Source organism: Pan troglodytes, chromosome 18 (genome assembly GCF_028858775.2).
Source record: "Pan troglodytes isolate AG18354 chromosome 18, NHGRI_mPanTro3-v2.0_pri, whole genome shotgun sequence".
NCBI lineage: Eukaryota > Metazoa > Chordata > Mammalia > Primates > Hominidae > Pan > Pan troglodytes.
Genome location: NC_072416.2, coordinates 4,796,677 through 4,817,525, shown reverse-complemented (window position 1 = coordinate 4,817,525; position 20,849 = coordinate 4,796,677). Strand labels below are relative to the sequence as shown.

General features: G+C 61.2%; 1 protein-coding gene across 2 annotated transcripts in view; it reads left to right on the top strand.

Annotated features, from left to right (window-relative positions):
- The first annotated feature begins 6,762 nt into the window (after positions 1-6,762).
- Positions 6,763-20,849, top strand: part of CASKIN1 (CASK interacting protein 1) — a 19,443-nt gene continuing 5,356 nt past the window's right edge. Inside the window, exons 1-16 of one of the 2 annotated variants that reach the window (XM_016928623.3) lie at positions 6,763-7,038; positions 13,015-13,066; positions 13,203-13,300; positions 13,809-13,954; positions 14,054-14,149; positions 14,230-14,360; positions 15,925-16,033; positions 16,112-16,220; positions 16,314-16,408; positions 16,562-16,679; positions 17,979-18,080; positions 18,188-18,276; positions 18,352-18,436; positions 18,519-18,610; positions 19,445-19,555; positions 19,639-19,740. In XM_016928623.3, coding sequence (XP_016784112.2) covers positions 6,945-7,038; positions 13,015-13,066; positions 13,203-13,300; positions 13,809-13,954; positions 14,054-14,149; positions 14,230-14,360; positions 15,925-16,033; positions 16,112-16,220; positions 16,314-16,408; positions 16,562-16,679; positions 17,979-18,080; positions 18,188-18,276; positions 18,352-18,436; positions 18,519-18,610; positions 19,445-19,555; positions 19,639-19,740 — 1,629 coding nt within the window. In that variant the 5' untranslated portion in view covers positions 6,763-6,944. The remainder of the gene's footprint in view (positions 7,039-13,014; positions 13,067-13,202; positions 13,301-13,808; positions 13,955-14,053; positions 14,150-14,229; positions 14,361-15,924; positions 16,034-16,111; positions 16,221-16,313; positions 16,409-16,561; positions 16,680-17,978; positions 18,081-18,187; positions 18,277-18,351; positions 18,437-18,518; positions 18,611-19,444; positions 19,556-19,638; positions 19,741-20,849) is intronic. The other variant, XM_016928624.4, reaches the window with a different exon arrangement.

Genomic DNA, 20,849 nt, shown 5'->3' with positions numbered 1-20,849 from the left:
CAAACTGTCCACCACAGTGCAGAATGGCCTTTTATTTATTTATTTATTTATTTATTTATTTATTTTTGAGACGGATTTTCACTCTTGTTGCCCAGGCTGGAGTGCAATGGCGCGATCTCGACTCGCTGCAACCTCCACCTCCTGGGTTCCTCAGTCTCCTGAGTAGCTGGGATTACAGGCATGCACCACCATCCCAGCTAATTTTGGATTTTTAGTAGAGACAGGGTTTCTCCATGTTGGTCAGGCTGGTCTTGAATTCCTAACCTCAAGTGACCCACCCACCTCAGCCTCTCAAAGTGCTAGGTTTACAGGCGTGAGCCATCGCGCCCAGCCAGAGTGGCCTTTTAAAAACCTCAGTCTGAGCCCAGCACAGTGATTCATGCCTGTAATCCCAGCACTTTTGAAGGCTGAGGCAGGAGGATCACTCGAGCCCAGAAGTTCAAGACCATCCTGAACAATATAGTGATACCCCATCTCTACAAAAAATTTAAAAATTAGTCAGGAATGGTGGTGCGTGCCTGTGGTCCCAGCTTTGGGAGGCTGAGGTGGAAGGATCACTCGAGGCCAGGAACTCGAGGCTGCAGTAAGCTGTGGTTGAGCCACTGCACTCCAGGCTGGGTGACAGAGCAAGACCTTTTCTCAAAACAAAACAAAAACCCCCAGCAAAACCTAGGAATGACTTGATCACCCCATTAGAAGCCCTCAGGGGTCCCTGTCCCTCTCCAGACTCCTGGGCCTGGCCCTGGCCCTGGCCCACCCTGTGGCTTCCATCTCCTCTCCATGTGATACCGTTAGGCTTTGTGTCCCCACCCAAATCTCATCTTGAATTGTAATCCCCATAATCCCCATGTGTCAAAGGAGAGACCAGGTGGAGGTAACTGAATCATGAGGGCAGGTTCCCCCATGCCGTTCTCATGATAGTGAGTGAGATCTCAAGAGATCTGATGGTTTTATAAGGGGTTCTTCCTCCTTTGCTCCACTTCTCCTTCCTGCCGCCTTGTGGAGAAGGCGCCTTGCTTCCGCTTCGCCTTCCGCCATGATTGTAACTTTCCTGAGGCCTCCCCAGCCATGCTGAACTGTGAGTCAACTACACCTCTTTCCTTTATAAATTATCCAGTCTCAGGTGTTCTTTATTGCAGTATGAAAATGGACTAATACTCCATGGGTCCTGTACTCTGGCCAAAGGAGACTTGTTCTCCTCTTTTGTTTTGTTTTGTTTTGTTTTTCAGACGGAATCTCACACTGCTGACGGGGATGGAGGGCAATGGCGCAATCTCGGCTCACTGCAACCTCTGCCTCCTGGGTTCAAGCGATTCTCCTGCCTCAGACTCCTCCCAAGTAGCTGAGATTATAGGCACCCCGCACCACGCCTGGCTAACTTTTTGTATTTATAGGAGAGACGGGGTTTCATCATATTGGCCAGGCTGGTTTCGAACTCCTGATCTCGTGATCTGCCGCCTCGGCCTCCCAAAGTGCTAGGATTACAGGCGTGAGCCACAGCACCTGGCCATGTTCTCCCCTTTGAGCCCTTGACTGTGTCTGGGATGCTTTTCCCTCTACGCCTTACCTGCCAAATTCCTGGTTTTCAGCATATCTAGTAACATTTTCTTTTGGCTGGGCATGGTAGCTCACACCTGTAATCCCAGCACTTTGGGGGATCGAGGTGGGAGGATCGCTTGATCCTAGGAGTTTGAGGCTAACCTGGGCAAGATGGCAAGATGACCTCTTCTCTGCAAAAACCTTAAAAAAAATTAGCTAAGTGTAGGCCGGGCGCGGTGGCTCACGCCTGTAATCCCAGCACTTTGGGAGGCCGAGGCCGGTGGATCACGAGGTCAAGAGATTGAGACCATCCTGGCCAACATGGTGAAACCCCATCTCTACTAAAAATACAAAAATTAGCTGGGCATGGTGGCGCGCACCTGTAGTCCCAGCTACTCGGGAGGCTGAGGCAGGAGAATCGCTTGAACCTGGGAGTCAGAGGTTGCAGTGAGCCGAGATTGTACCACTGCACTCCAGCCTGGTGACAGGGTGAAACTCCATCTAAAAAAAAAAAAAAAAAAAAAAAAAAAAAAGGAAAGTAAAGAAAACTTTTTGGCCGGGTGCAGTGGCTCATGCCTGTAATCCCAGCGCTTTGGGAGGCCAAAGCGGGTGGATCACGAGGTCAGGAGTTTGAGACCAGCCTGGCCAAGATGGTGAAACCCAGTCTCTACTAAAAGTACAAAAATTAGCTGGGCGTGGTGCCAGGCACCTGTAATCCCAGCTACTCAGGAGGCTGAGGCAGAAGAATCGCTTGAACCTCGGAGGCGGAGTTTGCAGTGAGCCAAGATCGCTCCACTGCACTCTAGCCTGGGTGACAGAACAAGACTCCGTCTCAAGAAAAGAAAAGAAAAGAAAAAACTTTCTACAGTGCTCTCAAACTAGAACTCAGGATGTAGAAACTCACTCAAAACCACTCAACTGCATGGAAACTGAACAACCTGCTCCTGAATGCTGACACCACAGCGCAAACTTTCTGTTTGTTTGTTTTGTAGAGACGGGGTCTCATTGTCTTGCCTGGGCTGGTCTTGAACTCCTGGGCTGAAGCAATACACCTGCCTCTGTCCTGAGAGGTGAGTGATTACAACTCTCACCACCCAAAGCGCTGAGATTACAGGCATGAGCCACCATGCCCAGCCAGTACATTCTTTTTCTATGGCTAAGTAATATTCCACTGTATGACTAGAGCACGTTTTATGTATCTTCTCGTCCATAGGTGGACATTTGGGGTGTCTCCTCCTTTTTGGCTGTCGTGAATGGGGCTGCTGTGAATGGTTGTGTGGTTGTGTGCCAATGTCTGAGAACGTGTTTGCATCTCTTGGTAAATACGCAGAGTGGAATTGCTGGGCTATAGGAGCATTTTACCTGCCTTATGCATGGAGTCCTCACAATGACTCCAGTAGGGAAGAATCACCCTCATTTTGGAGATGAGAAAACTGAGGCTCAGAGATGCAGAATTGCATGTGGAGGGCATAGGGCTAGAAGGTGGTGGAGCCCAGGGTTTGTTCAGCTCTAGGCCGGGCCCCATCCTGCTGGGGCTCCACCTGCCACTGATCATGCCCCTTCTGGTGAGGTGACTACTCCCCAGGCAGCCCCTGCACCCCATAGTCCTCCTCATCTTCCTCTCGAAGTAGACAGGGGCTCTCTAACCAGGCTCTATACCAGGCTTGGGGCAGCTTTGGGGAGTAGAGGTGAGCATGTGGGCTTGGATGGCTGGGAGAGGAAGCGCCTTTGAATCCCAGCAGTGTCTGGAGCAGCATAGACCCGGGAGCAGAGAGCAGGAGACAGGGTGGGGCTGAGGCAGGCTCAGCCAGGTGCGTGGGGTCCTACGTGTCTCAGGGCCCTGCACTGTTTGCCTTTTCCGTGGGGCCTCTGGGCGGCACATGGGGGCTGAGGGCAGGGGCCAGCTCTGGGAGCCTGCATGTGTCCCAAGCCTAGGGGAAGCTGACAAACTGGGCATGGCCCCAACCCAACCTGAGTAGCTCCTGCATTTCTGTGGGGCAGGACGCTGGGACGGTGGTGCGTGGGGGTCGATCCTCGGTGATGGTCCGGGCCCCAGCTCAGTGCTGTCGGAGGCGGTACCACAAGAATGAGAGGAGCCACGGCAGCCAGCCCATGGGAGGGCACGTTCCTCATGCCCATACCAGAGCTTTGGGGGCTTGGGGGACCACCAGGGAGCCCCTGAGCAGACACACAGCCAGTGGGCAGAGGAAGGGGCTGCGGGCTGGCTGGAACACGCCGTACATCTGGGAAGGAGGCCAGCCCAGGCTGCAGTGAAGCCTCCGCCAGCTCCATTCCAGGCTGAGCCTCAGCAATTCTGCTGGCTCAGCGGCCCCCTCCCAGGATCATCCTTGGAGGCTTGACTTCCTGGAGGGCTGCCCGAGTCCCACACCTCTGCAACCTCATCCCCCAGCCGGAGTGGCTGCCTGCCCTGCCCCCCCCATCCCCAGACTGCAGGGACCCCAGGCAGACACACATCTGTTTTCATGGGGACCTTCCCGTCAGCCCTAGGCTGCAGGCGGAGCTGCTGGCCCATTTCACAGATGAGGCAGCTGAGCATCGGGGACTCACCCAAGGTTACTGGTTACAGCATCAGATCCAACGCTTCCCGGTCCCTCCTGGGCTTATCCTCACCTAGCAGAAGGCTCTGGTCCCCTCCTGCCACACTGCACCCCATGGGGTGAGGAATCTCTGAGGTCCTGAGCAGCAATCCACCTGGAGCCTAGGTGCCCCTTCTAGACCACACTCTGAGCACCTAGGACCCTGGAGTTTCCTGCCCAAACAGCCCCAAGCCCACTTCCAGGATCCGCACAGCCCTCTGCCCAGTCTGTCCTCCTGAAGGTGGGCCACGCAGCAGGGTGCCCACCCTAGCTCTGAGGAGCGACTAAGGGGGTGCCTGTTTATGGGGTGTGGACAGTGCTGGAGCTGAGCAGAGAACAGGTGAGGTAGCTACAAACGGGGGCCAGTTCATCACCCGAGGAATCTGAGAATTCTCAATTCGAACTTGGGCTTTCAGGCCATGATGAAGGTATATTTGTCAAGGTAGGAGGATAGAACATACTTAACAGGTGACTGGCGTGATTTGTAGCGTTTAAATATTTGAACATTTGGTGTGTGGGCTTCTGTTTGTGTGTTAAGCACAGGTCAGGGTGGTTTGCCTTAACATGTCCAAAACATAAACGTAATAGTAATGCCAGCAGCTATCTTATTTTTATTTTTAGTTCTTCCTATGTGCTCTTCACACTGCAAGGTAGCGTAGATACAAAGATGCACAAAACACAGTTGCTGCACAGGCAGAGAGGCCCAAGAATATCACAATATCTACAGCAGCCATTTTTTTTGAGCACTTACTAAGTCCTGCCGTGAAATGCTTTGTGGATAGTATCACAATTTATCCTCCGGTAACCTAAGGGGAGGTAGCATGCATATCCTCATTTTACAGAGGGGCACAGACACTTAGGCAGTGGGCTGGGTGTGGTAGCTCCCGTCTGCAATCCCAGCACTTTGGGAGGTTGAGGTGGGAGGACTGCTTGAGGCCAGGAGTTCGAGACCAGTCTAGGTAACATACTGAGACCTCATCTCTATTAAAAATCAAAAAAATTAGCCGGGCGCTACTCAGGAGGCTGAGGCGGGAGGATTGCTTGAGCCTGGGATGTTGAGGCTGCAGTGAGCTATGATGGCGTCACTGCACCCTAGCCTGGACGACAGAGCGAGACCCTGTCTCAGAAAAAAGAATGACAAAGTGACCAGCTCATGGTCACAAACCACTAAGAGGGGGAATAGGACACATCCAGAGGTGCGGGTGCAAAGCCCAGACACAACCTCAAGACTCTGGGACCCCAGGTGAGCCCCTTGGCTTCTCTGAGCCTCAGTTTCTTCATCTGTAAAATGGGGACAGTGAGTCCAACCTCATCTAGGAGGTGACCAGCACAGTGCCTGACCCAGCGGGTACTCAACTGGTCATTGGAAAGGGCAAGAGGAAAGGCCCTAGCATTTGGGGACCCCTCCCAGGAGTGCTGGGAGACCAAGGGCTGCTACCTGAACCTAACAGGAGACCCCACGGAGGGAACGGGAACGGCCAGCTGCCCACAGGATGCCGGGACCCCGGTGCCTGTCACCTTCCCTGTCCCTGCTGTCTGACCTCCTCTGTCTCCCTGGACCTGCTCAGTGGTCTGGGGCCACACAGAGTGGGGTGCCAGGCCATGCCTCATAGAATGGGTGCGACCCTCCCCAAATTCTCCAAACGGCCTTGCCCGCTTGGGTGATGAGGGAAACGGAGCCTGAGTCGGGACTCAGACCCCCACTGATCTGCCTCTAGAATGCTGCAGGCCTGACGGGAGACGGCCTGAGGCGCAGGGTGGCCCAAGCCTTCAGCCAGGAGCTCAGAGGGTGACAAGTCGGGGCCTCCAGCACCCAGGAGGCAGGACTCGCCTGCCTGGGCTGCAGGCTGGAGAGTGGGCAGACGTGGGCCGGGGGTCGGTTGGTGCCGGCGGGAGGTTCCAGCCCCTGTGGATGGAGATGGAGGCGACCCCCAGTCGGTGCGGGGAGTGGGGAGTTGAGCTCCCTCAGTGGGGGTGGTGGGGGCTACCTTGGGGTCGGGCTTCGGACTGAGGCTGGGGGAAGCTGTGGCGCCCGCATTATTTGCGGAGAGGAGCAGGAGGATGCTTGGGGGTTGGGGGTGCGGGTTCCCTGACACCGAATTCATTATTGGGAGATTCCTCTTCACAATCCCTCGACACCTCCCACGGGAACCCTGGGCCAGGAACGCCTGACAGCCTGGCGGGCCGGCTCCAGGGGCACTGGCGCCCAGGTCTCTCGGCGCCCGGTCCCCGCCCGCCCGCTGCCTCGGAACCGTCCCCCGCGGGTCCCGCAGCCTCTGGAAGCCTCTCTGGGCTCAGCCCCGCGCCGCCGCCGCGTCGGGGCTCCCAGTGCACCCCCGGCGGCCGCGTCCCCAGCCCGGCTAGCAGCCCCAGGCCGCCCGCGTCCGCAGAGGCCTGGCCTGAGCGCGCTGCGCGCACGTGGGGAGGGGGCGTCCCGGGGCGGGGGCGGGGAGGGCGGAGCCACGGGCCCGGGCGCGCGGCCGGCGCGGGCTGACGGAGGTCGGCGGCCGGGGAGCGGACCCCGGCGTCCGGGAGGCGGCGCCAGGTGCCGCGCCCCCGCCCCGCGCCCGCCGCGCGCCCCCGCCCCCGGGCCGCCCCCCGCCCGTGACGCGCTCCCCGCCCCCTCCGCGCCGGGAGCCCGAGCCCAAGCCGGAGCCCGAGGAGGGCGAAGGGGCGGCGGGCGGCGAGGAGGCGGCGGGGGAGGCGGCGGGGGAGGCGGCCGGTGCCGCGGGGCCGCCGCCGCCTCTGAGCCGCGCCGAGCGCACGAGCGCACGAGCGCAGCCGCGTCGCTGCGGCCCCGGCCGCGCCATGGGGAAGGAGCAGGAGCTGGTGCAGGCGGTGAAGGCGGAGGACGTAGGGACCGCGCAGAGGCTGCTGCAGAGGCCGCGGCCCGGGAAGGCCAGTGAGTGCCGGGGGCGCGGGGCGCGGGTGGGAGCTCCGGGGGCCCCTCCCCGGCGCGGAGCCCCCTACCCGGCGCCGGGCGGGGAGGGGACGTTGTCAGGTCCCCGGGGGCGGGGCGGGGCCAGCAGCGCCCAGACCCTTGGTTCGTGCCCTCCATCCGCTGCCCCCAGCACTGGAGATGGGGCGGCCCCGAGAGCCGGCCGTCACCGTGAGCCCCCCAGCGGGCACCTGGCGGCACCCGCCTCCCGGGCCGCGGGCGTTCGCATCCCTCTCTCTCTACCTCTGTCCCCCTCCCTTCCCAGGCTGCGGGCTGACAGCTGGAGGTCTCTGCTGGGGCCTTCAAAGGGCGAGGCGGATGCCCCCCCCACCACACGCACCGGGCAGACAGGGAGGGGGCCCCTGCGGCGAGGGGCGACCCGGGAGCTGACAGTCCCTAGCAGAGCCCCTCCCCGCCCCACGTTTAATAACACGCTTTGCAGGGAAGGTGGGGGCAGGACCACGCTGGGGGTGTGGCTGCCCTGGCATGGCCGGTGGGGTGCCATTTACTGATGGGAGAGCAGAGGCCCAAGGTCGCCCAGCCCAGGGCAGGCTGGACTCCAGGCAGGGCCGGCCTGGGGGCAAGGGCTTGGGGCCCTGCTCAGGCAGGCTCCAGCAGAGCCGGGTCTCCAGCTTCCCTGCTGGGAAAGGAGGCCATGAGGGAGTGGGGGACCACCACTGGCCATCCCCAGCTTGCCCTATGGCCGGCCCCAGGAAAGGGCTGGGAGCTTGGAGCCCTGGTCCCAGCACTCATCCTGGCTCAGCGCGTAGCCTCCCTGGGGGCCGCCAGAGATGGATGGATGGGCGTGTGGACCAGCCGCGTGTGCGGCTGCGCACGTATAGCCGTGTCAGTGTGTCAGGGCACCTGTGCGGGCACGGACAGGGCTCTGCAGGTCGGCACGTGGGGTCTGGGCGTCCTCCCTCCTCCCTCCACCCCCACAGACTGTAAGCCGGAGAGTCCCCCTCCCATTCCTCCGGGGGGATGCCGAGAACTGGGACTGGCTTCTGGGAGGTTGATGGGGGCACCTAGAGTCCCAGGAGGACCCCCTCCCCCGCACTTCACCAGCAGCCCATGACTGGCTAGCTCCTGTCCACTCTGTGCAGTAAGAGAGAGGGGGCACCGGTGCCTTGCAGGCTGGCCCCGAGCTGATTTCAGGTCCGGGGGCTCAGAAAGGGAGAGCTTGTGGGCAGAGGCAGCTTCAGCTGAGCCTGGAGAGCAGGTGTAGGGATTGAGGGAAGGCAAGGTAAAGGTTTCCACCTAGTGGCCGCATGACCTTGGACACAGACAACTCCAGCTCAGTGGACCTCAGTCTCCTCGTCTGTAGGATGGGATGTCAGCCTCACGGTGGGGTCCTAAGACCAGTGAGCCTGGGCACTTGCAGCCCAGGCATTCAGTAAGTGCTCAGTAAATGCCAGCAATGACCGCAGTCTTGGACGGCCCAGGGCCAGGGGCTGGGGAAGTGGGGCCTTCAGCTCTGGGGAGGTTCCTCCTCCCTTCTATTGTGGCCATTCTGGGGGAGGTGTGGGGGCTTCCACCCTCACCTGGGTCTCTGCCTATCTTGCCTGGCCTCTGGGACAGGAGAGACACCTGCCCTGGCCCCGGCTCCTGCTCTCTGACTCACAGGGGCGGGTGTAATAAATCAGAGGAGAAATCCCTCCATGAATTAGCTCCGTCGTCATGGCAACGCTGGCCTGCTTTGGAGTAAGATGTATTTTGATTCAGTAAAGTACAGCTGAGTTTGGGCCACGAGGTGGGGGGTGTCCCGCAGTGTCCTCCAGGGCCGCATGAGCCCAGGGCTGTCCCCATGAGCTTTGCTTCCATGGTCCCCTCTGGTTGCCCAGTCCCTTCCCTCCAGCCCCTGCTCCAGAGTCACCCCAGGCTCAGCCAGCCCCCCACTCGCCCTGCCCTGAAGGGAGCCTCCCGTGCCCGCACGCACACACTTAGCAGCTGTCCTTGAGGGGAAGAGGAGCCTGTTCTGGGGGAGATGCCGGGGCAGGGGCTGGCCTCCTGCTGGCCGGGAGGGACCCACTCTTCCCTCTGACCCGGACCCTATCCATGGAGGCCCGCTGTCCATGGAGGCAGGCCCAAGAATGCCGTGGAGGACACCCCTGAGCACCGAGGGCCAGCGCCCCATCCCCCTCTCACCTTCTAATAGCCCACTGGTAGCTCCCTTCTAGCCTGGGATATGGACTGGACCCCAGAGGTGGGGACAGGCTCAGGATAGCAGTGAGAGGGCTGGTCGGGGGTAAGGGCTTTACTGTCATAGAGTCACAGGGCTTAGGGACCTCGTGGAGAGGGAGGGGGGCTCCTGGACTTTCATCCTGGCCCCGGCCCCCTCCAGCCATGCTCTGCTCCTGCTTCATCCAGAGAACCCGTTTCCAGGTGAAAACAGCCCCCAGCCCCAGGCCCTTCTCAGTTCTAGGACCTTCCTGGGTACCCACTGTCCCCCCACAGGAATGGGGGTTAGCGTGTCCCAAGACCTCAAGTTGCTGCCATCCAATTTCAGCCAGTTTCCCCCTTGAGGAGACCGTAAGTGGGGAGAGGGACGAGATGGCTTTAGTAAGGCGCCCCTCCTCACATGGGGGTGGTCCCCTTCCTGAGGGAGACACCCTCCCCCACTGGCAGATGTTACTTTCTGGGCTTTGACCTCCAGCCTCTCCGAGATTTCAGCCCCTGAAGGTGTGGCTGGGTGAGAAGGTGGTTTCCACACTGGCTGCCTCAGCTGTGGGAGGGAGGACAGGGCCTGGCTTGGACAGTCCTGGGGACATGCTGAGGGCTGTCCACCCTGGAGCTGGGAAGAGCGGGGGTCAGCGTTCTGTGGGGAGAACCTCCTGAGTGTGGTCCTGGCGGGGATGCACGGGACAGTGACACCTGCACTCCCTTTAGCTAATGGCAAGGGATGGTGGTAGGCCCCACGACATAATTCCCAGGTCCCCATGCAAAATGTAAACGCAGGGCCCCTTGCTCAAAAATAAGAATTTCAGGCCGGGCATGGCGGCTCATGCCTGTCATCCCAGCACTTTGGGAGGCTGAGGCAGGCGGATCACCTGAGGTCGGGAGTTCGAGACTAGCCTTGACCAACATGGAGAAACCCCGTCTCTACTAAAAATAGAAAATTAGCCAGGAGTGGTGGTGCGTGCCTGTAATCCCAGCTACTCTGGAGGCTGAAGCAGAAGAATTGCATGAATCCGGGAGGTGGAGGTTGTGGTGAGCCGAGATCGCACCATTGCACTCCAGCCTGGGCAACAAGAATGAAACTCCATCTCCAATAAAAAAAAAGAAAAAGAATTTCGAGATGGCGACAGGAGAGCATCCGCAGGCATGGGGTCCTTCTGAGCCAAGCACAGGCCGCACAGCCATCAAGTCGCCTCGGCGGCCAGGCAGGGTGTGGGGGATGAGGAGATCGATCCAGTCCGCAACTGAGCACCTCAGCTGCGCGGGGCACCATTTTAGCCACCGAGGATTCCTCCGTGAGCAGAACAGATGACGGCCCTTGTCCCCTTGGTGCTGGTAGTTGAGTGATGGAGATGGGTAGGAGCAAGAGCAGAAGGAAGTTGACGTGGCTGGTGGTGACGAGGGCTGCAGAGCCAGGCACAGCAGCTGCGGGGCGGGCAGGGTCACTTCGGATGGGGAGGGCATGCTGAGTGAGCAGCCTGTGGGTAAGGATCTGAAAAATGTGAGGGAGGCCGTGGGGTTAACTAGGGAAGAGGAGGCCGCACGTGCACACAGGGCATGTGGAAAGGCCCTGGACAGGGCAGCCGATATGTTGGAGGAACGTCTGGAGGCCTGTGTAGCTGCAGCAGGAATGAGGGAAGTAATGATAACTGAGAGCAAAGCAGGAGCCCCACGTACGGCCACTGTCCAGTCTCAGCCTCCCCTCCTAGCACAGCCACTGTCCATTGTCGGCCTCCCCTCCCAGTGAGACCAGTGCTGCCAGGGGGTCTTCAGGAGAGGCGTGGCAAGATCTGATTCATGTTCTCTCTCCTTTTTTTTTTTTGAGACAGGGTCTTGCTCTGTCACCCAGGTTGGAATGCAGTGAGTGGTGCGATCCCGGCTCACTGCAGCTTCAACCTCCTGGGCTCAAGCGATCCTCCCGCCTCAGCCTCCCAAGTAGCAGGGACCACAGGCACACCCCTCCGTGCCCAGCTACTTTTTTTTTCCTTTATTTTTTGTAGAGACAAGGTCTTGCTATGTTGGCCAGGCTGGTCTTGAACTCCTGGCTGCAAGTGATCTTCCCACCTCAGTCACCCAATGTGCTGGGGTTACAGGCGTGAGCCACGGCACAGAGCCTGACTCATGATTTCCCAGGGAACCCCGACGGGGTGGGTGTGGAGGTTGGACCGAAGGATGTGGGAAGACCTTGGCGACACCAGTGGGGAGGGGATGGCACTTATCCTGCCAGAGATGCCGGCCTGGACCAGGTTGGTGACAGTGGCTGTGGGGAGAAGGGCTAGGGTTCCAAGTGTGCTCTGGGGATGTCTGGGAGGCAGAGCTGACGGACAAGCTATAGGTGTGCAGGAAAGGCCCCAGGCCTGGCTCCAAGGTTTTGGCCTGGGCCATGGTCAGGAAGGATGGCATTGCCACTAACCAAGAGGGACACTGGTGCCAGCAGTGTCTGAGCAGAGGGGGAGGGGCCGGTGAGGCTGGAGACGCCTTTGCTTGCCAGAAGAAACCCCTGGCTGGAGAGAGCTGGGGGTGGGATTCCTGTACGGCTAATATTAGTAATCGCCACGCACCGAGTCCTGACTCGTGCCAGGCCGTGCACGCTTTATGTCTGGGAATGCTCTCACACCTCCGGGAGGCCCTGTTAGCACCCGCGGTTCCAGCTCAGGGAGGGCGCCAGCAGCCAAGGACACAGGCTGGTGAGTGGCAGAGCAGAGATTCGAATTCACAGCAGTCTGGCTCCTTCGGCCAGCCTCGTGGGTCATCAGGGGACCCGCACCCTGTGTCCAGTGGCTGGGACTGAGGCTGGGGCAGCAGGGGCTGCTGTGGGTCACTGTGCAAGCCCTGCAGACAGCCCTGTGCCTCGACTCCCTCAACTCCCCTGCCCTCAGCTCCTGCCCCCACCCTGTCCTGGGCCTGGACAAAGGGGCTTCTGTCCTGCCAGCTCCCCTCTCAGAGTGACTGACCCACAAATGGGTTATGTAACCACGGCCCAGATAGGCGGGGGTTTGGCCCAAGTCTGCTTGGACTAGAGCCCACTGGGAGGGCATCGGTGGGCTTCCCTCCTCTGGCAGCTGGCTGGGGGAGGCCAGGATGCGGGGGGCCCCAGGAGGACGCTGGGGCCCTGAAGGGAGGGCGTGGGCCCCTCTGGCCTCAGGTGCTCCGAGTCGCCAGGGAGCAGGCAGCCGTTCGCGTGAGGTTGCTCAGAGGTGCCAGCCCACTCGCCTGCCTCCCACTTCTGCTCATCCACACTGGCTGTGGCCCAGGGCTGGCAGTGGGGGTGCTGCACGGTGGAGACGCAGATCCTCCCCCAGAGATACCCCCATTTCCGGGTGTTCCAGCCTCCCTGGCCACCCCCGGCCCCATCTGGATCCTTCTGAGAGACAGATTGGGCCGGCTCTCTCCCTCCCACCATTGGCAGGTGCTCAGCCAGTGTCCTGAGGGAGGGGTGTGCGTGCACATGTGTGTGCCTGTGTGGGTGCACAGCCTTGCCTCCTATCCCCAGGTGGGGACAAGGACTCCAAGCCGGAGTCTTAGTACTGTGAACCCCCACATCTCAGGGCAATGGGACACCAAGGCCCGAGCAGCTGGCACCTGGGGCAGGCTGCGGGGCAGAGCTGAACGCGTGAGTGCACGAGTGGACGAGTGAGTGTCTGCAGACAGAGAGCCCAGCAGCTTTGTGCCTGCCGGGGAGATGGCTGGCCCCCTCTCCCTGCCCTCAGGCCGCCTGGAGGGGCTGGCACAGCCTCCCCTCACCGAGTCTCCTTCCATCCCCAGAGCTCCTGGGTTCCACCAAGAAGATCAATGTCAACTTCCAGGACCCGGATGGGTGAGTTCTGAGCCGGGTGGTGTCTGCCTGGAAGGGAGGGTGGCTCCTAGAGAGGCCTAGGTGCCGGGGGAGGGCAGGGTGCCGGGGAGGCCGGGGCGCCAGGGCCTCTGCTCTATGTGTCCTCTGCACATGCCAGCTTCTCGGCTCTGCACCACGCGGCCCTGAACGGCAACACGGAATTGATCAGCCTGCTGCTGGAGGCCCAGGCCGCTGTGGACATCAAGGACAACAAAGGCAAGACTAGCCGAGGGCCTCTGGTGGGGGCAGGGGCGGGGGCAGCGAGGGGGGCTCCCCAGGGCCTGCATGGATCCTTGGCTGAGGTCTCAGCCCAGGGTCTCAGTCTGATTTCAGGCAGGTCCTCCTGGGATCAGGGTCCTGGAGGCCAGGGGTGGGGTTGGGGTGAGGGGTCAGCTCCTAGCACCCCCCAAACCCACAGGGTTGGGCTTGGGGTCAGGGGTCAGCTCCCAGCATTCCCCCCACCTCCCAGGGTTGGCCTTGGGGGTCAAGGGTCAGCTCCCAGCATTCCCACCTCCCAGGGTTGGGCTTGGGGTCAGAGGTCAACTCCCAGCAAACCACCCCCCCCAACCCCAAGGGTTGGGCTTGGTGTCAGAAGTCAGCTCCTAGCACCCTCCCACCCCCCAGGGTTGGACTTGGGGTCAGGGGTCAGGTCCCAGCACCCCCCTATCCTCCAGGGTTGGGTTTGGGGTCAAGGGTCAGCTCCCAGCATCCCCTCGCCCCCCAGGCATGCGGCCGCTGCACTATGCGGCCTGGCAGGGCCGGAAGGAGCCCATGAAGCTGGTGCTGAAGGCGGGCTCGGCCGTGAACATCCCGTCTGATGAGGGCCACATCCCCCTGCACCTGGCGGCCCAGCATGGTCACTATGATGTGGTGAGGCCCGAGTGGGGGCGGGGCAGCGGGGGCGGGGCAGCGGGGGCGGGGCAGCGTGGCCTGAGGATGTGCGGACCTGACTGCGCCCTTGGCCACCAGTCTGAGATGCTGCTACAGCACCAGTCTAACCCGTGCATGGTGGACAACTCGGGGAAGACGCCCCTGGACCTGGCCTGCGAGTTCGGCCGCGTTGGGGTGAGTCTCCTGTGGAGCCCTGTGGGGTGGGGCTGGGGAGCCCCACATCAGGACCCCCCTACCCTGACCCCTCCTTCAAGGTGGTCCAGCTGCTCCTCAGCAGCAATATGTGTGCGGCGCTGCTGGAGCCCCGGCCGGGAGACGCCACCGACCCCAACGGCACCAGCCCTTTGCACCTCGCAGCCAAAAACGGCCACATCGACATCATCAGGTAGAGCCGGTAGCAGGGAGGGCCTCAGCCTTAGGGTCCCCAGGGTTCAGCAGCAGCCTGGGGCTCAGGGCACCAGCTTCTGGCTTGGGGATAGGGCGGGAGCAGGCAGGGTCCCAGGTCCCTGGTCAGGCCTCTGGCATGGCCTCCAGGGCCCATGTACAGTATGAGCTGGAGGGGCTGGGAAGGGGGCTTCTGCGACGTCTCTGTCCCAGCCCCACCGCTCCTGGGTGCGCTCGAGGAGGTGCTGAACTTCCCTGAGCCTCACTTTCCCATCCGTAAAGTGGGGTTCACAGCAGCGCCTACACTAGCATCAGACAAGATAACAGCTGGGAAGTCTTAGCACAGGGAGGGCCCTTCAACAGTGCTCACTGTGGGCTGGGTGCCCCGGCGGCTCACACCTGTAATCCCAGCACTTTGGGAGGCCAAGGAGGGAGGATTGCTTGAGGCCAGGAGTTCGAGACCAGCCTGGGCAACATGTCAAGACCCCATCTCTACAAAAAATACAAAAACTAGCCGGGTGTGTTGGCACACACCTGTAGACCCAGCTACTTGGGAAGCTAAGGCAGGAGAATCACTTGAGCCCATGAGGTTGAGGTTGCAGTGAGCGGTGATTGTGCCACTGTACTCCAGCCTGGGTGACACAGCAAGACCCTGTCTCAAAAAAAAAAAAAAAAAAAATCGGCTGGTTGTGGTGACGCACACCTGTAGTCCCGGCTGCTTGAGAGGCTGAGGTGGGAGGATCGCATGAGCCTGGGAGGTCGAGGCTGCAGTGAGCCAGGATGGTGCCACTGCATTCCAGCCTGGGTGACAGAGAAAGACCCCATCTCTACTTTTTATTAAAAAAGCAGCTGAGTGCGGTGGTTCAAAATGCTGCAATCCCAGTATTTTGGGAGGCTGACGCAGGAGCCCAGGAATTTGAGACCAGCCTGGGCAACATAGCAAGACATGGTCTTTACAAAAACAAAGGCAAAAAAAAAAAAAAAAGCTGGGAATGGTCACACGTCTGTAATCCCAGCTACTCTGGAGGCTGAGGCAGGAGGACTGCTTGAGGCTGGGAGTTTGAGGCTGCAGTAAGCCATGACTGCACCACTGTACTCCAGCCTGGGTGACAGAGTGAGACCCTGTCTTAGAAAAAGTAGGCCAGGTGCAGTGGCGCACGCCTGTAATCCCAGCACTTTGGGAGGAGTTCGTGTCCAGCTTGGCCAAAATGGTGAAGCCCCGTCTCTACTAAAAATACAAAATTAGCTGGGTGTGGTGGCAGGTGCCTGTAATCCCAGCTACTCCGGAGGCTGAGGCAGGAGAATCGCTTGAACCCAGGAGGTGGAGGCTGTAGTGAGCCGAGATCGCACCATTGCACTCCAGCCTGGGCAACAAGGGTGAAACTCCGTCTCAAAAAGAAAAAACGCTCAGCACTCAGTGAATGTCAGAGACATGGGGCAGGGCTGGACGGTCCTCAGTCCCCAAGCTGACTGCTGGGGTACCTGGAAATGGAGGCCTGGCTTGGGGGTGCTGGGGCCGGCCTCCTGCTGGAAGGCCCCGCCTGTCCACCTTGCCTTCCCGCCAGGCTCCTCCTCCAAGCCGGCATCGACATTAACCGCCAGACCAAGTCCGGCACGGCCCTGCACGAGGCTGCGCTCTGCGGAAAGACGGAGGTGGTACGGCTGCTGCTGGATGTGAGTGTGGGGCCCAGGGGCGCTGGGCCCAGTGGGCTGTAGGGGCTCCTGACAGAGCCTCATCTCTCACATGTGCAGAGCGGGATCAATGCCCATGTGAGGAACACCTACAGCCAGACAGCCCTGGACATCGTGCACCAGTTCACCACGTCCCAGGCCAGCAGGGAGATCAAGCAGCTGTTGCGAGGTGGGCCCAGGCAGGGCAGAGGGGCAGTGGCTGGGGCTGGGGCTGGGCCAGATCAGCCCGCAGGACTTGGGGGGCCCCCTCCTGTATCCCCAGAGGCCTCAGCGGCCCTGCAGGTCCGGGCGACCAAGGATTATTGCAACAATTACGACCTGACCAGCCTCAACGTGAAGGCAGGGGACATCATCACAGTAAGCATGGCCCCAGGGGCCGTCTCGGCAGGGAGGGGGCGGCACCTGGGCGTGCGCACCCCAGAACACCCTCCCGCCGCAACTGGGGGGCACTGGGCAGGAGACTCTGCGAAAGGGGGCATCTCCCTGAGCGCCCCCCACCTTACTGGCCAGGTCCTCGAGCAGCATCCGGATGGCCGGTGGAAGGGCTGCATCCATGACAACCGGACGGGCAATGACCGGGTGGGCTACTTCCCGTCCTCCCTGGGCGAGGCCATTGTCAAGCGAGCAGGCAAGTTCCACCCCACCCTGGGGGGCAGGCAGGAGCCCCTGGGCTTGGGGGCTGGAAGCAGCGAGTGTGCTAAGGGTGTGGGGGCCCAGCAGGGCTGGGTTTCTGGGTGCCAGCGTGGGGTTGAGTGGGGAGCATCAGGGTGCCCCAGCGGCTGTCTACTCGTCCGTTCCCACACCTATTCCTTTATGCGTTCTACCAAGCACTGTGTGCTGCCATGTCTGGTTCTGAACTGGCCACTAGAACAGATGGGGACCCAACTCCCAAGGAGCTCGTCCTGGGGCAGGAGGGGGCAGGGGACAGCGAAGTAAACATGAAAGGACATGTGACCCGGAGCACAGGGAGGGCCTGCTTGAGATGAGGCAGTCAGAGAAGGCCAGAGAATGCTCTGAGAGGCAGGTGGGTTCCAGGTGGCAGGGGCTGTGCGTTAAAAGCGGGCGGCGCCAGGCGTGGTGGCTCATGCCTGTCATCCCAACACTTTGGGAGGCCGAGGCGAGAGGATTGTTTGAGCCCAGGAGTTCGAGATCAGCCTGGGCAACATAGTGAGATTCCATCTCTACAAAAAATAAAATTAGCCAAGCACGGTGTTGTGCGCCTATGGCCCCAGCAACTTGGGAGGCTGAGGTGGGAGGATTGCTTGAGCCTGGGAAGTGGAGGCTACAGTGAGCGAAGATTGCACCAGCCTGAGTGACAGAGCAAGACCCTGTCTCAAAAAAAAAATAATGATTAAAACAAAGGCACTCAAGTGTTTGCTCTTGGTGAAGAAAAAAGGAAAAAACCAAAGGCGCTGAGGCAGGCAAGAGCTGGGTACATCTGAGGAACAGGAGGCTGAGGAGAGGGACTAGGCCAGGGGCCCAGGCTGTGAAGCCCCATGTGGCGGCTCCAAGGGACCAGGGGCCCGTTTACTTCTGATGGAGGACATGGAGGTTGACAGGCAGGGCCAGCCCCCGACCATGGCCATCTAGCTCCTGAGTGGGAGCCTTGGCTCTAGCTTGTGGGGGGCTTCTTGCCTGCCCCCCACTCCCCAGTACAGAGACTTTCATACCGTCCAGCAATCTCTGGCCCCCTGCCCACAGGACCCCAGGGCCACCGGCAGGATGCCTAGGCTTGGCTGCCTCTGCCTCTCTCCTGCTCTAAACGTCTGGGGTGGGAGGGGTCTTCCGAGGGGCTATCAGCTCCCTGGAGACAATGGTGGGCAGAGAGGACCCCCGGCTGTGGCTGCGCCAGTCTCTGTCCTGCCTCCCCTGCGTCAGCACCCGCCGTTGCTGGCCCAGGACTTAGGAGGCTTTGCTTGACCCACAGGTTCCCGAGCAGGCACTGAACCAAGCCTGCCCCAGGGAAGCAGCTCATCGGGACCCTCTGCACCCCCAGAGGAGATCTGGGTGCTGAGGAAGCCTTTTGCAGGTAGGCTGGGTCCCTGAAGGGCAGAGGTGGCAGGACTTCCACAAGGCACCACCGTGGGGCCAGGCAGGGGCCGGCACTGGCCTCATCTTGCTCCCTTGTGCTGGCAGGTGGGGACCGAAGCGGCAGCATTAGCGGCATGGCTGGCGGCCGGGGCAGCGGGGGTCACGCCCTACATGCGGGCTCTGAGGGCGTCAAGGTAGGTGGGGTAGTGGCCGGGGCCAGGGTGGCCAGGGCTGGGAGCAGGCGACAAGCTGGGGTTTCTGGGTTGCAGCTCCTGGCAACGGTGCTTTCCCAGAAGTCCGTCTCTGAGTCCAGCCCGGGGGACAGCACCGCCAAGCCTCCGGAAGGCTCTGCAGGTAAGAGCAAGGGTGCTGCCATGCAGCCCGACGGAGGAAAGCAGCCCGACAGCCCTTGTCCCCCACCCACTCTCGTCCTCAGGTGTGGCCCGGTCCCAGCCTCCAGTGGCCCACGCCAGGCAGGTCTATGGGGAGCAGCCACCCAAGAAGCTGGAGCCAGCATCGGAGGGCAAGGTACAGGGCTTGGGGGTGTTCTCAGCGTGGGCTCCGGGGGGAGGCTGTAAGGCCGATGGGCTGATGGGTGCTTACACGGCCTGCCTGGCCTGGCAGCGGCGGGGTCGGGGGCATTGCCAGGCCAGACCCTCTCCTCTGTCTGTCAGTCTGTGCGTTGTGTGTGTGTCCGCCTGTGTGTACGGGTGTCGTCGTTGTGCAGGCTGTGCGTGTGGGCCAACCTGTGCCTCTGTGTGTGCATGTGTGTGTGTGATGGTGTGACTGCGAGCCGGGCACGCGTGTCTGTGTACAGGTGGAAGGGGATGGGTATGAGATGGTGCAGCGTGTGCATGGGCACGGCGTATGGTGTGTGAGTACACTCGTGTGCCGGAGAGCTGTACGCTGCTGGCTGAGTCCTGCACGGTGGAGGAGGCAAGGTGCCCCTGCCTGTGGGCACAGAGCCCACCTTCCGGTCCAGCCCGAGGCCCCTTTCCCAGAGCCCCTCCCAAGGGGCCACACCACCTGCATCCCCAAGATGGCGTGGGGCGTCCCTGGTGCAGGAGCAGGGGACAGTCAGGGAGGCGTGTGGCGGACAGTAGCAGCACCCCTGCCCCCCTCCCCCCACCGGTGGAGATCCCAGAAGAAGGCGGAAGGGTGGAGGATGCTCCAGGAGGCGCCTCCGGGACCGCGGACTGAGGATCACTCACGGGCCAGGCTCACCGGGGCCTGCTGCAGATGGAGCAGCGGACAGCGGACGCAGTGGCTGCACGGCTGGCCGGCCAAGCAGAGAAGGAGGCACTGTGGTGGCAGGGCGCGGCCGGGCAGGCGAGCCTGCAGTGGGTGCCTTGTGTCTTCCAGAGCTCCGAGGCCGTGAGCCAGTGGCTCACCGCGTTCCAGCTGCAGCTCTACGCCCCCAACTTCATCAGCGCCGGCTACGACCTGCCCACCATCAGCCGCATGACTCCTGAGGTGAGCTTTCCACGCGCCGCCAGCGCCAGCTGCGTCCCACAGATGGGCCCAGCCCCTAGCTGACAAGCCTCCCCACTGCCTAGGACCTCACGGCCATTGGTGTCACCAAGCCGGGCCACCGGAAGAAGATCGCGGCAGAGATCAGCGGCCTAAGCATCCCCGACTGGCTGCCTGAGCACAAACCCGTAAGGCCACCTGCATCCCAGGGGCTGGGCCCAGGACGGGCAGACAGACAGACAGACAGAGAACCTGCCTCCCTGGCCACAGCTCCCACCCGCCCTCGGGCTTGAGGGAGAGGAGAGTGGAGGATGCCCTGCTAGCAGGGAGCCTCCCGATCAGCCCCTGTTCTGTCACTGGGGCAGGGGCAAGGTGATGCTGTCCAGGGGTCATCGTTGCTGAGGGAGCCTGAAGCCAGGAGAGTCCCCTCCCCACGTCCATGCTTTCACCAGGACTCCCTCCACACGCAGGCTGCCCCACAGGGACCCCCAGCCACCAAGCCTCCAAGCACTGCCACTCACATGCAGACTGCAGGGGGCCATGCTTACGACCTATGCTCACAGGCACCCAGGTACGTGCCAGCCACACGCCTGGCAGGTGTGCATGGAACACCCTGCAGGCGTCCACCAACTTGTGTGCGTGCACACATGCTCCACCGCACGTGTGGCCCTCACCAATAGCTGACACCCCCGTTCTCAGCGATACCTGCACACGCCATGGCCAATCGTCATTAACACGGAGGTGCGGCCGGGCGCGGTGGCTCACGCCTGTAATCCCAGCACTTTGGGAGGCCGAGGTAGATGGATCACGAGGTCAAGAGATCGAGACCATCCTGGCTAACACAGTGAAACCCTGTCTCTACTAAAAATACCAAAAATTGGCCAGGCGTGGTGGCGGGTGCCTATAGTCCCAGCTACTTGGGAGTCTGAGGCAGGAGAATGGCATGAACCCGGGAGGCGGAGCTTGCAGTGAGCCGAGATTGCGCCACTGCACTCCAGCCTGGGCGACAGAGCGAGGCTCCGTCTCAAACAAAGCAAAACAACAGGGAGGTGCCTGTGCAGTGGGATGGGTTCCGGGCCTGAAGAAGGTGGGCCCAGGCCTAGCCCAACTGAAGCGGACTCTCTGGGCCTCACACTGAGCTCTGGGCTCCCAATGGGAGAGGCGATCGGTGGCTGTCAAAAGCCACCTGGCGCGTGGGTCTGCACTCACCCTGCCTTGCCTCACTCAATTGGTGGCTCGGGGGTCCTCCTAGGGGTCAGGTCCGGGTCCCACGGGCCTTGCCGCGCACCTGGGGGTG